Source organism: Oenanthe melanoleuca, chromosome Z (genome assembly GCF_029582105.1).
Source record: "Oenanthe melanoleuca isolate GR-GAL-2019-014 chromosome Z, OMel1.0, whole genome shotgun sequence".
Taxonomy (NCBI): Eukaryota; Metazoa; Chordata; class Aves; order Passeriformes; family Muscicapidae; genus Oenanthe; species Oenanthe melanoleuca.
This window is the reverse complement of record NC_079362.1, coordinates 33671411-33686005: the sequence shown is the minus strand read 5'-3', so window position 1 is coordinate 33686005 and position 14595 is coordinate 33671411. Positions and strand designations below refer to the sequence as shown.

The window sequence follows — 14595 nt, the reverse complement described above, 5'->3', positions numbered from 1 at the left end:
CCCTTACTGTCTTCAGTAGGTACTGGAATAAATGATCTGGCTCTGACCTATCATTGCTCTTGCTGTGTGTAACTTTGGAGGCTTTTCCCACTGGCAGTTGACAATGTGTTGTATATGCAGCTGTAGTATTTGCCAGACTCCTGCTTGTATTATGTCCATGGATGTGTCATTGTATTCTCTCCAATGCCTCTGATTTCCTCTAATTTTGGTCTTCTCTTACTGCTTTGCATTTTTCCACATAGGTGGTAAGTTTGGCGTTTTTGTCTTGGAATGCAGTCCTTGCGGATATGCCTAACTGCCTGTTTCCTAACGAAGATAATGCTTTGCCCCATCCTTACCAGAGTTCTGCTAGAGCAGGAAGCAAATGAATCACAGGGCCTATCTATATACTGAGCTCTGTTTGTTACTGATATACTGATTTAAGCACAGATACTTCTATTTTATAATCACCTCCACTGCTTGTAGGGCTGTAATGCAGCTGTTCTGCCTTCAGTTCATACTTGCCTTTAACTCTTCTAGACAAACTCTTACTTATCCCCTTTATTTTCCCTTTCTTGCCATACTTCTATTTGTAACTAAGCAGTTTTTGCTAGGTATGTCTTGGGAATGCATGCTTGCTTCTCTGCACAGAGGTCATCACCCACATTGGTGCTAGAGAGTTTCAAGGTATCTCTAGACCACCAGCCACATCTTCTGGACCCTCTGTGGCACCATATGGAAATGTTAGCTGTGGTCCTGCAGCAAAACAGCCATTTGTCTGCAATGCCACGTTGCTGTTAGCTTTGGTCAGCATGGGGAAGCTGCAAACTGCTGCATGGAGGAAACACATAGAAGTAGGCTGAAGTTGCAGGGAGAAAGGAAAACACTTGTAAGTCTACTAGACCAGCTCCAGCCTGGAGCTGAAGACTGAAGTTACGAGCTGTGTACTATAAGCTTTGCAGTCATAGAAGCCATATTTGGGAAGCCATTAATTGTTCCAGGGTTGCTGCTTACCTTTTTTCTGTAGGTTTGTGCTGGCTGCTGTTATGGGATCTTCCTTATTGGCTAGGTGAGGCTGATGGCCAAGATTTGGTGGTTTTCCTGATTAAACATTATGTAAGGAAAATAGAGGTTATGCACTTTAAGCTGCCATGTAACTCATAACATTGAATGACCTATATTACCAACCGCCCTTCCTTGGGCTCCAGTCTTGAGTTAACTTGGGCTCCTCCTTCTAGCGGAAGTAAAAGCTCACACAGAGCTCTTCCGTATTTCTTCAGAAAAAGCATGCCCTGACAGTGGAAAAGTCTTCACTTCCATCTCCTGACTGGTAGTGGTGTTATCCTCAAAAATACCATGACCATCACAGAGCCCTGTTTTCCCCTGTGTCTATACCACATTCTGCAGCTCATCTCAGGCTGCTTTCCTTTCCTCAGATGTCTTTGATGTCCTTTTTCATCAATGCAGTGTTGTAATTGTTGCCCACTTTCAAGGCTCCCTGCATGCTAAGCATGGGCCTTCAAGCACCTGGGGGACTGAGTACAGACACTTTCTCTGCGGGGTGATGGGGATTCAAGAGTCATTTAGGGCAGCCTCAAACCTCTGGATGTAGTTTGGCTTCTACATAAAACATGTAGGAACAGCCAAAATGTTCCTTTGCACTTGTGGCTTATTTGGGCAACTTTTAGTCTGAGACTTACACAGGAAGAGAGGAAAGAGAGTGAGCCTATGGAAATATCAAGAGACATGTCATGTGTCAAGAGTCATGGGGTATAAGGCACCATGCAACTGCCAGAGATCTTCATCATTGTCCTCTTCATTACTGCCAGTATTAAGCTGGGTTTTTTTGCAGGGTATGTGTCGGCCTTTGGTGCAAAAGTACTTTCCTTTTTCTAGCTATATGCATACAAGGACGCTCATCTATGAGTAATCTCCTTAATGCTTTCTTAGTGCTGCCTGCCTTAGGCTTGAAGGAGAGCAGGAAGATGCATTTAATCTGATGTTACTCATTCCTGTCATTTGGGAAAGCAGCAGGAATATGATGTTGTGTTTCTGTGATACTCCTTTCAGAACATTGGGAAAAAGATGACCTGCCAAGAGTTTGTTGCTAACCTCCAGGGAATGAACGATGGCAAGGACTTCCCGAGAGGGCTCTTGAAGGTAAGGAATTAACTGCAGAACATGCGTTTCATTTTTATTGAAAGGTAGTTCAAAACAGAACACCCCTCTTGGATTTCCTGAATCTTAATTGTAAACATGACAAGTGATAGACACATTTCTTCTCCCAGAACATACATAATATATATAATGTTTATTCTCTTGTTTTCTTCACTTGATAGTGAAGGAGAGTCTGTGCAGCACAGAGGGGCAAAACTGAGCTACAGCAGGTCTTGCTCCAGAGCTGTGTGCCTTGTAAACTCCTGTGGTCATGCCAATCCAGAGTGCTGTCTCCTGATTACAGCGGACAGAAGCAGCCAGTTGGCTCTGAGTGTGAATATATAAAGGCTAAGCCTGATCTCTGTGTACAATCTGGAAGGTGTGTGTGTTTTTTCATCAAAGGTGCTTTGGGGTATTCACATTAGAGCTGGAGATGTAATTTCAGATTATAATGTGCTGTCTGGCGCAGGCTGCATTGCTTCAGCTTATGTTCATTAAGTTTGTGCCAGGAGTTAAATCTGAAGAATGAGGGAAGAGGCTAGCAGGACAAACCTTGTTTTGTTGTCAGTAATAATGAGAATGTTTCACTTCTTTTTTGTCTGATTACTAGCATGAAACAGCACTTTGTTTAAATGAAGACAGGTGCGCATATACTGGAGTTCATAATTTATTTACTTTTTTGTAATGGAAATAAAAATAAGAGGCTGCCAGTCTGAGAGCTGACCCAATGCCTATTGAAACAAACCAAATGAGTCTCTTCTGTGGGTTTTGTGTCAGGACCGTTGTGAAATACGGATGTACCCATATAGTTGAAAGCAGCGGTTTGTCTTCTAGTATTGGTAATTTCTTCATTTTCTTCAGGGAGCTTTTTGTTGGGCCCTCCTGCTTCAATATAAGCTCAACCACCCTTTATTTTCGATTTAATGCCCTTAATTTTTAAATATGTATATCTGTCAGCAGCCACACTTAAATTATTTTTTTCCCCCAAGGAATCTCATTTTTCAGTTTGCCATAGAGAGATGTGTTGAGATTAATTTGCAGGCTAATTACAGCCTTTACTGCATAAATAGATCTCCAGATTGTGTTTAAATAACCTGAGTGTACTGACAAGAGACTTCCACTGGTGCTCACCTGCTGTTTGTTTTCCTGCTGACAGAATTATGCAGTTGTGGCTGTACCTTGGTGTTTAGCGCTCACCTGCTAATGCTAGGGATGTCGGATGCTTTTCACCAAAAGCAAATACCAGGGCTCAGTATTTTTTGTACATAGATGGAAGGAGTTTGTTGTTGGTATCCCACTTTGCTTAAGGCTTTCTGCCCTTTTCTGTGTGCTGCCTTGATGTCTTGGGGACAGAGGCCATGCTCAGCTTTGGTTTCTTATCTAGCTTGTCTGAAGATTTGATGAACTGACCCTTGCTTTTTAATTTATTGGTGGAGGGGAGTGGAGTGAGTACAAGTAATTATGCTACTGTGTTCACAGCAGCCATGCTGCCACTAAATATGCGATTACAAAGACTTAGCAGAAATTAATTTTTGCATTAGTCTCAATAAATTAAATTTGCAGCACCCTGCTTCAGCACAGCACCAAAGTGCATGTGGCTTGCTGCTGCATTAGCTGTGTAGCCATTGAGCATGAGTGAGGCTGCAACCCTTCTCCCTGCATCCTTGCCCAGCCGCCTGGGAAAGGAAGAGCAGTTTCCACAGGGTGGCAGTGTGTCCCTGTGGGAGTGAGGTCCTGAGCACCCACTGGTGACTAACACAGACCTGTGGTGAAGAGAGTGGGCTTTTCTGCCTCTGCAGTCTACCCCTGTTCTCCTCGTGGCCCTGCTGCAACATTGTATGAAGCTCTGCAGCTCTGCTGAGCCCCAGAGCAAACCTGAGCAGTGCTGGAGGGGGCAGAAGGCCAGGGAGAGCTGAGTGTTCATCCAGGGCATGTGAAGCTCTGTGCAGCATTTATTGTGGATCCAGCTCCCAGAGTCAGGACTGCAAATGCAAATGCTTGGGCTATCCAGGAGAGCTGGCTGATAGGCATCAGTCAAACGTGGCCTTCAGTCAATCCCTTCACTCTGAGTGTGCCCATGAGTGTTTTGACTGGATAGGAAAATAGCATATCAAGAGCCGGCCATCAACACATGAGGAGGGACACATTTTTGTGTGATCAGCCTCAGAAAACTTGGGGCATTAGATCAAGTTACTCCTTTCTTTCCTCTCCATGGGGGAGCTATCTCTATGTTTTACTAAGTTGTTTTCCGACAGTGAGAACACTTTTGGTACAAACCACAAGGCCTTCATGACCTGAATCTCTGTGTATTCCCAGCTGTGCTTTGAGAACACGTATTTCACTCTGATTTGAAAGTAGAAATGACAGACGCTAATGTGATCTTGCTCACCTTGTGTCTTACTGTCTGTTCATTTAATATTTAAAAAGGTTTTGCTTTTGTACACCCGTTTGCACAAAGATTCATTGCCTTTCCTTTTTCCTCACGCCTTTAGTCAGATCTGAGGTTGCTTCAAAGTTGGGACCCATAAAGACAAATATGCCAAGCTGTGATTAAAAGTGCGCTTCTGCCCATGGGCTCTGCTTTTAGTATTCATGTGTTCATCACATATGTATGTAGAAAATGAAGCTGTGGCTAGGATCTCCCTCCTTGGAAAGAAAACAAAATCAGTCTGACATTTTGTCAGTGTCAAACCTCATGATTACAGTGTAGGAGTGGTTTCTTTCTCACATGCTCACACTAGCTTTAATCTGCTGTAGTGATAGCATCTCACAGTGATATTCTGGGAAATTGTACTGTGTGACCAGAGCCCCCTTCAAAGCTGGGCTTCACAGGATTTTCTGGAATGAGGAGGAGATTGGCTTGGAAAGAGCCTAGTTTTGACCACACATTCTTGCTTCAATTCCTGTGGGCAGTGTGGTCCCCACAAATAAAGTGCTGATATGGTGCTGGCCACAATGTTTTCCTTGTTGTCTTGAGACAAGGTGTGTGGAGTCCACTCCAAGAATGTGGCACTAACAAGGCCTTTCATATGTCAGGAGAGAAAATGTCTTCTGTGGTCCACAGACTACAGGAAGGCATCACTGAGGAAATGGATCCCTGCTTTTGTTAGTCAGTGTTCTGAGAGAGGTGCTCTGTTGTTAGGTTATGTGCAAAGTGCCCCTGTCCTGCATAAGTAAATGTCCTCTGCGTTTACAGTGTCCAAGACACCTCAGTCATGGAATTGCGGGCATCATCCAACCTCTAACATGGGCTGACTGGTAGCAGTGCTGCCCCATGAGACATGAACACTGGATGTGGGGAAGTCATACGTGGCTGTGTGTCTTTTGGTAGGGATGGTAGCTGTTCAGTGACCTATTATACCATGTGGGAGCATCCATCATGCTGAGGTACCTGGGATGCTCTACAGGGACTTGGCTAGACTCATCCTGTCAGGGGCTGCTGATGGAGATAAGATGTCAATCCTGCATTAAAAAATGTGCTTTTTCTCAAAGGCTGTTTTTTGGGTAGGCCTTATCTCCTGCAGAAGCACTATAATGAAATGACCAAATTAACTTGGAGTTGCTGGTGCTGAACTCTTCCGAAGAGCCAGTCCTCCTTAATTTCCTAAATGATCTGAATTCTTGATCAGGATTCCTGGGATATGCAATTTTCTACAGAAGCTGCAAAGTAGGGTTTATCTTATGTTGCTGTCAGTTCCCTGCACTTTAATTAAGGGTTTTTTTGCCACTGTCTTTCTGCCTCCTCTCGCTCTCCCTCTCTTTTTTTAATTCTCTTTGAAAGCCCTCCAAAGCAAACACTCATTTAAAGAGAATTAGTAGCATCTTCATCTATCCAATCATTCAGGTATTTAACAGAGAGAATAAGCATCAGGTGGCTAACTTCTCCCTGCACAGCCTCAGCCCTCCTTTATGGAGCTCACACTAATTGGACTGTTGTGTGCACCCTAATGTCTCTAATCAGCAGTCTCTGTACTTCATCCATGTCTTAGCTTTTTGGCAAGAAATTCCCACCTTCCAGGGAAACCTGATGAAGTTGGGAGATAAGAGCATGTGACAGCATGCCAGGATGGCCCCAGGAACACCACACAGACTACTGCTGTAACTGCAGCAGAGGGCAGAGGAGGAACAAGTGTGAGTAAGACAGAGGTCTGCCTCCTTGTTTGTTTCCCAAAATAAAGTTTTACCTCTTAAAAATACTTCTGTTGGTAATAATGGTTTTGCACTATTTCTTATCTGTATGAAATAGATCTGTTATAGAAGGCTTCTTTCAGCTGCTAAGAGACAGCAGAGTCTAATCTGGCAGTATGAAAGTCAGGGAATGCAGGATTAAGTCATTAATCCATGTCTTAAACAGTTGTTTTTGAAAGTATGCTTTCCTTTCAGTCTCAGAGGAGCCACAGATCCATAGTGACCGTAGGGAACACCCAGCTTGTCTTCACTTTTCTCCATCCTTGCTGAGAACCTTCCTGCCACGACAGTCTTTGTTTTTTTCAACTTTGAGATTTTTGGTGTTGTTGTTTGTCCTATTCAAGAGCAATAACCACTTAAAGCATGCTTGTGCAGAACTGAGAATTGGAGCAGGTTATGATGATATGTGTATTGCTTTGTGCCCCTTAAATTATAGAGATTCCTGACACCATCCTGCCTTGTTGAAAGGCAAATATATTTCCTTTCTGCATTTCAGTAACTTGCCTCAGTGCATATAAAAAGAAAAATGTACGATCTATATATTTTTGCTCAAGTCAAATAAACCTGGATATTGAGTTGAAGAAAGCCTCATGATAGTAAAAGCCTAATACCAACTGTATCTCTGAGCAGGGAAAGCAGAACTTTAAACAAGACTTAAAACAGAAAAATTTTTGAAGGTGATCCAAGAATTAGGGTTGCTTTACATAGTCTAGAGGTGGTATGAGGGATTGCTTATCTAACTGGGAAGCAGGCTGGATTTCAGGATGGACCTGTTCTGCTTTGACTGCATTTCTCTGAATTAGTTTTGCTCCTTCAACCTTTCACCTTGTTATTATTCACCTTGTTTGTTATTCAGAAGATCTCACCTAGCCTATCAGGCTTTTGTGTCAGCAAGGAGTGAAACCCAAGCAGAGTCAGCTAAGAATTTCCATTGCTACTGGCTGCAATTATGTGGCTCAGTACAGCCTCATAATGAAAATTTGGAGGGTTGATTTTCATCTGTGGAGGCAAGCTGTCTGTAATGTCTTGTCCAGGTGGATCAGACAAGGGAATTACTTGATGTTTGGCTTCTCCAGCCTGTCAGCCATGGCTGTCACTTGTCTCCTGCTGCAATTGAAATGCATAGCAGGTCCCAAGGATGAATGTCGACTGTCAAGTGTGGAGGATGCAGACTAGTAGTCTCCAGGAATGATGCACTTTGCCACTTTAAATGAGGAATTTTGGGCTCTTTTCAGACTGGGAATTCTCTAATACAATGTCACACATACGTTTTGGTCCCTGTGACATATTACTCCCACTCTATGTAGGTAGAAAACAAATTCTGAAAAACATTCTTTGATCTTCCACCCACTGAACTGCTTGAAATTTAAGTTCTGTGCTGCATCTCAAGGGAAGGAAGAGTAGGAATATAATTTATACCATATTTAAAAAAAAATAAATAAGAAGAAGAGAGAACATTCCTTCCACCAGCTTTAGGATTATTGCTGTATAAATCTTTGGTATTCCTTCCTTCTGTTTGTTGCCACACTTTTCAAATAGCATTGGACTATTCTCTCGCTGACCCAGTTACACTGTTTTCTTTCAAACAAGATTATTAAGCTGTTCCTTAAACTCAGATTTTTTTTTTCTCCTTTCCTGTGATGTTAGGTGGAATATTTAGTTTCCTTCTGAGGTCATGCTTTCTTGTACAAATATGGGGCAAATCCATTGGTAGATGTAATTGTGGAGAAAAGGGATGTCAAAGGCTATGCCGGTTTTTCCCCACACTGTAGTGCAATGCCTAAAGCCACAGATGAGACTTTCTTGTAACCTGTGTGGATCTTAGAGTGGCCTCAATTTCCTTCCTCCCCTTCTCCCACTTCTCCCTATTGTGCTCCCTCCCTTTCTTTTTGCCCCCTTCCTTTAGCTCTCTTCCTTCCTTTCCCCTCCACTTGCATGTCCTCTTTTCCTTTTTGTTGATACTTTGTTTTGCTATTTGAGTCGGAGAGAAGACTTAGAGGATAGTTGTTTTTTTACTGCAGATGTCTAGGGTGAGGGGTTTATTTCGCTGCAGGGAGAGGCAGAGATTGTTTGCAGCTGATCTGAGATAGTACGTAAACTTTGTGTCACTTCTTTAATAGCTTTCCTGTGAGTTTCTGTCACACCTGTGCAGAATTTTAGGGTTTTGATGCTTTTATGGATTTGCTGCAAGTGCTGCTTTAACTTAAGGAGCTTCTGTGTTAATCTACTATATGGTTGATTAATTTCTGTGACCTCTGTTGACAGCAGATGATAATTCCTAAAAGGAGGAATTCAAAAAGAGGAACTTCCCCCCCTTGGATACTATAGTGCTTTGCCAAGAAATACAACAGCTAGTCTGTGAAACAGCTGCAGAAATATAAAGATGGCTGAAGGCATCTTTTCACTTGCAGTGCTAATCAGGATAACAGGGTGCATGATATCTTTGCATCCCTGTTATTATCCAACATCTTGTTTTCATTAAACCTATGATCTCCTATCATTCGCAGCAGGGCACTTACCTTAGGAGTGGGTTCTTTTGGCACAAGATGCAGCATGGATCCCAAAGATACTGTGATACCAGGATTCATTTGATCTTCCTCCAGTCGTTGGGGTTTGTCGTTCTGTGACTTTTTGGTGCTTATTGATGTAAAAAGTCAATTGTAAAGACTTGTGCTGTGACCGTGAGCTGCTGGCTGTGGATGCTCTTTTAGACTTATTCTCATGTAACCTAAACCAGAGATAGTTCAGTTGCCCTGCTAGGGTTCCTGTTGATCTGGTTGGTTGTGCATGTAGAAATGAAGTGGTTGTTCTAGTATTTCTGTTGTTCACAGGAGACATTTAGATTTAATCTTGATTGTCAGCTTCCCCTAGTCAGCAGACCTCAGAAATCGTTATCTTAATATTACACAAATTTTGTGTTGATCAGTTTTAAGCTCTAGTTCTTTAGCCATTGTATAAGAGCAGCTTATCTGTCAGAATTAACTTTCCCCTTCCTTCTTGTTTTGGGGAGAAGGAAAAAAAAGATGAAAGAATGAAAGATGAAGGACAAAGGAAAGATTTAATGTTGTTTATTTAACAAACAGCATTTACTGGCACCATTAAGTAGTTCTGCCGTTCTGTGCTACACAAATATGCTACTGGCTTCTGAGGGTATATTTTAAGTAATTGATATGCATGTGTTTATGTGTTTTGTCAGTTTGTGTTGTTTGTATTTGTCATTGACATCAGATTTAAATGACACTAATGAATTCTTGTGACTTTGTTTGAGGACATTGGAGTTCTTTAGATACAGTAATGTGGTCCTTAGGTTTGTACCCAAAAGCCAATATTGAATTTTACTTTGAATTCTGCAGTTTTTCTTCTGGTGTTGTTGATTCACTGAATGACATTAGGAAGACCAAACAAGGACTGAGTACGTTTTGCCTCCCAGGGAAACTTAACTGGTGGGAGGAACAGATGGGAAGGAGCTTATTTCAGGGTAAGTTGGAACAGCTGCCCATTTCCTTTCTGGGTGATGGGGTCTGGTATAGTGTCTTGTGACAAGAGAAAAGCTTTTGTATGGTTTTAAAAGAACAAGATGGAAAGAATAATAGAGACTCTGGTTTTCTGTTCCTGCATCTGTTTTGACCCAAAGTATAAAATTTTCCTGCTGGTTTATAGTTTGCTTTTAGAGGAACTGATAGGGAAGGTCACTATATAGGGTCACAGTCCTTTTGTTCACCCCAATTGTGTCACCGACTAAACAAATATTTACATTCTTCCCCTTTCCTACCACCTCTTTGCTGACCTATGTACAAGAGGAAGATCCTGAATTCTTGACATACTTGCAGCGTCCCCGGGTGTGGTCAGCTCTGATTTTTCTGATACTGCACAGCTATTTCAGCCCACACTTTTCCCTCAGAAATCCCTGTTGCTCAGTTACAGACATAAATCAATCCTGTGTGCATACTAATTTCTAAAATGGTGGGTCTTCTCTAATGTCGAAGAATGGTCTTTCCCCAGAATAACAATTTGTACACAGAATATTGCCTCAGTCAGGAGTGCAAGACTGTATTATCACTTGCAGATGTAAATCAGGGACACTGATGAAATCTAAACTGAATTCCCGATCTGAAGGTGCTTAAGGCTTCAAATGCATTATCTCGGGAGGCTCTGTTTGGGAGAGTGTGAGCTGAGTTTTCCATACTCAGTTGAAACAATAAGAAAGAATATGACTCCACGTCATCCTTGGAGTTTTGGACTGCTGCAGAAACAGACTTATTCCTTTCTGAAGTAAGGTTCCTGTCCTACCTAGCATCTGCTAACTTCAGCTCAGAGAATGCTAGATGAACTGCTGGAATTAGGCAGCAGTGATGGTGCTGTGGGCAACAGAAGATAAATATTGCTTTGATTCAGTCTGGCTTGTGTTTAATAAAATTGCGCTGTGTAATTGACATTGGCCTAGGCCTGTGTGTGATATTTAGGGAGTATAATTATTTCAGATGTGTTGAGGGTGCTTGGGGAGTTTGCCTTATAAATCTGAGAGCAAGAATAATCTGCTAGGCAGGGGGCTGCTAGGATAGAGAGTGATTTGTGGCCATTTACGTAGCATCTGTCAGGACCTGCTGCTTAGGTCATCTGGAGTGGTTTGACTACAGTGCAAATTTTCTCTAAGAAGAGATTTTTTTTGAAAAGCTTTCCCATTAGCAGTGGATAATTTTGCATGGGTTAAGTAATATAAAACCTTTCTTGTGAAGTGGCAGAAGTAACTCAGAGAAAGATTCCTTTCAGCTATCTTTTAGCAATGACAGGTTTGTGTAAAAAAGGGGCACATTTGGGATTTGATCTTAATGTGTGAGGTAGGGATGGGCTTGCTAGATCTGACTGTTATGGAAATGAAAATATGCTTTTCTTGTTGGCCAGAAGGGAAGATATCTGTGCCTCGAGCAGGACAGAGGCAGAATCTGTGAGGAATCAGAAGTTTCCCACACCAGGGACAGTTTTTGTGTTGATATTTAGGTAATCTGTTCCCTGTTCCACTGACCATTGTCTGTCAGCAGGTCTACACCTATTACAGCCTGTGGGAAGAGTATGCACCTTGTAGCATCCTGGGGGGAAACACGAGCAAAAGGTTAATGCTGTCAGAAAGATTGCTGCCTGCTGGGGAAGACAGCAGCATCTTTTATGAGCAAAAATTCACCTAGGACCATCATGTGGCTGTCTAGCTATTTACCATGTAAGGATATAAATTCTTAGCTAACTGCAAGAGGCTGCAAGGGAAGATGTAACCAGGGGAAAAGTCCCCTCAGTTCATGCGCATCTTACTTACTCCTGGGTGCTGTTGGGCACATGACATAGGGTAAGCAAACCTCTTACTTTGCTTTCATGTGGCTTGGCATACATGGAATGGGACTCAGATGTAAATGCAGACTGGAGCCTCTTCATCCAGCTTTTGGCTTCCTGATGTATCTCAGCATGGGACACTCACCTCAGGATGCCAGGGCAGCACCGCCTCATTGCTGTCTGCATGCACAGACTTGCTCCCTATGTGTCTTAATGGGAGTGGGACGAGAGCCTACGTGTCCTCTTGCAACCCAGCGCCACTGCTGCAGTCCTTACCCTGCCAGGTGATATGGTGGTATGGAGCAGGCTGCTTAACCTGGTGTTAGCCTTGCTGCAGAGTCTTCCAGCTCCTTGTACATCTTCTGCACAAACTATTTTCCTTTTCTGGGTTTGGGACAATGTCCTCATTGTCCACTCTTGCCTTGCTGCTCACACAATCTGCTCCACCTGTCCAGTGTGTGTGTTGGCAGCTGTCATGATCCTGTGCTGAGCAGAGTAGAGCAGAGCAATCGCTCTCTCTTTCTCTCACATTGGAGCACGTTGCCATGGCAATGCACAGTCTGCTGCACTCTGGGTCTCCAGGAGCCAGAAATGATGGTGCTTTTGCAACATTGAGGTAAACATCTCTCTTTTCCTGTATTTAGCGCATCCACCCCTCAGTAGGAGTACCAGCTCCTTTTGGCCTCAGCCTCCCCTTGCCCCCTGCATGAAGGCAGTTGGCTTCAGGCAGAGAGTGTGCCTGGCCTCCAGAACCATGCTCTGTGGGTTGGAGTGGTCCCTCTGGCAGTGGTAGTGGCCCTCCCATGGCTGGCTGTATGGGTTTGCTGCAAGGGAGAAGCAGAGTGCCACTCGGGAGCTGCATCACTTCTGAGGTCAGCCACTGGAGCATGCGGTTTGCTTGTGGAGGGGTATGGCTACAGCTCTCCTGGCTGCTGAGTGGGGAGATGAGTCCCTAGGTGCTTGTTCACAGCTCTGCCGTGGATTTGCACAGATCACCTTGGGAAAGTCATCTCTTTTCCCCTAAGCCCCTTTTAGAGAGTGGAAGTATTATTGCTCTCTCTTGCACCTTGGGAAGGCACCCCAAGGACTCTGGCTAATGAGTGCAAATACTTAGAGTTTGAAAATTTGCTGATTTGTCTCTCTGGGGCTTGCCAGTACTTTGTTATGGTGCTGTGGGTTTGGGAATCCGTCAGTATTTCTCACATCCAGAAGCCTGTAGCTGGCAGGTGATTGAAGACTCTTTTTACAGTGTTCTTTGTTATTGCAGGCAGTAATGAGCATGGCAGGCTGTTGCAGGCAGGGAAGTGTGGCCGCGTGAACTGAAAATGAATGTCTTGCTTGATCTGCTGGCATTTGTTCCAGCATCTTTCTCTCCACCTCTCTCCCTCTCACTGTTGGTGTGTGTATGAAGGGGGAGTTGATGCTGGAGAGGGAAGCAGAGCAGAGCAGGGGAGGAGTTTCTATCAGCCTCTTCTTTTTCTTTTTCCTTTTTTTTCTCCCATGCAGTGACGTGAGCAATGCCTGGAACAATCAGGCTGGCTCCAAACACTGTGCCTGAAGATGCTGGAGAAAACAGCCTAGTGTGCTTTAAGCGAACCCTGATTGCTTGAGCCTGGGCTCTCTAGTCGTAACCTTTTTCTGTTCCTCTGCAGAGGATTGGGAAGTTTCATTAGCTTTCTTCTTTCCCATCCCATACACTCACTTTTGGAAATGATTGGAGTTAATAGTGTTCAGAGCACCAGCAAAGTCCGGGTGAGAGCCACAGGTTCGGTGAAATACTCCCGAGAAGAATCTCTCTGGCGGCAGTCCCATCGGTCAAAATCTATGAAAATCTCCAACTCCTCTGAATTTTCTACTAAAGAAAGCAAGGTAAAGGACTAAATATTAGTACTGTTTTGCTTGGTTAGACATGGGGTTGGTGTTGTGAAAAGGTTGTGCTTTGCATGAGTTAAGAGCTCTGGATGATCTGCAGTGATCACAGAATTGCTGTCAGGTCATGAAAAAAAATCTCTGCATTTGAGGGGAGACCTGAAGGTGAAAGAGCTCTGGTGTTATAATGATCGGGTATTAGTTGAATATCCTGAGCTTGCTGCAATAGTAAACAGGGAAAACTTGCTAGTGACAGTGCTAGTTAGAGCTCTACTCTTGGGAAATGTGCCATAGTTGGCAGGTGATGTCCTTAGGATTATCTGTTTAATGGGAATTGTTTCCTGTAGAAAAAAAAAATTTGCTCCTTATCTACAGCTCTGTGGTTTAGTAGGTGTGCTGCTAGGTGAAAATATTTTCTCACTTGCATGCATGATTAAATACTACTGTCAAATATTTATTAGGAAGCCATTGCTTGTGCATTTATAGGAATATATTAGTGTATTGTAATGGGTGGTAGCACAGACAATTCCCAGCTGCTACAGTGACTGCGTGCAGCATCTCCTCACCCAGCCCAGCCCAGTTATTCAGTTCCTAAGCAAACAACCTCCACTCCATGCAGCATCTCTTTTTTTCCCTCATTCCTCTCTCCCGCACAATAACTGAGAAGCATCCAGGAACTCCTGGCAAGTGCTTTAAGATCTGTCTCTGTCTCAAAGTGCACCATGTCTCCAAGGGTTGGATGAACTTTATGCAGTGACCAAAATGCCTTGATTCTGACCTTGGGATTAAAAGATACAACCACTTGCCAAGGTCTGCTGAATCAGGGTGAAATATTTCAAAGCATCAGCCAGGGATTTAACTATGTCTTGGGTCCATGTCCATGCAAAGCAGGCACATGTATGGATCTTCCTGTAGTGTCCCTTACCTAAATCTCCTGTGTATTCTGTGAGAACCCTCCTCTGCTATGGTGAAAAGGCCCCAGTGCTGCACAGTAGTTCCTAGCAGATCACTCTCTGCTAGCTTACAGGTTGTATGGCATTTTAGATCCTGAGCTGTATAACTTAAATCACAGGGTCCTGC

The 14595-nt window shown here is 43.4% G+C and overlaps 1 protein-coding gene across 5 annotated transcripts in view; it reads left to right on the top strand.

The window, feature by feature from the left end:
• Positions 1-14595, top strand: part of PSD3 (pleckstrin and Sec7 domain containing 3) — a 113037-nt gene that overhangs the window by 53188 nt on the left and 45254 nt on the right. For 4 of the 5 annotated variants that reach the window (XM_056513360.1, XM_056513363.1, XM_056513361.1 and 1 more), the window contains one exon: positions 2050-2139. In XM_056513360.1, the coding sequence (XP_056369335.1) occupies positions 2050-2139 (90 nt within the window). Of the gene's footprint in view, positions 1-2049; positions 2140-13083; positions 13516-14595 lie in introns of those variants that run through there. The other variant, XM_056513364.1, reaches the window with a different exon arrangement.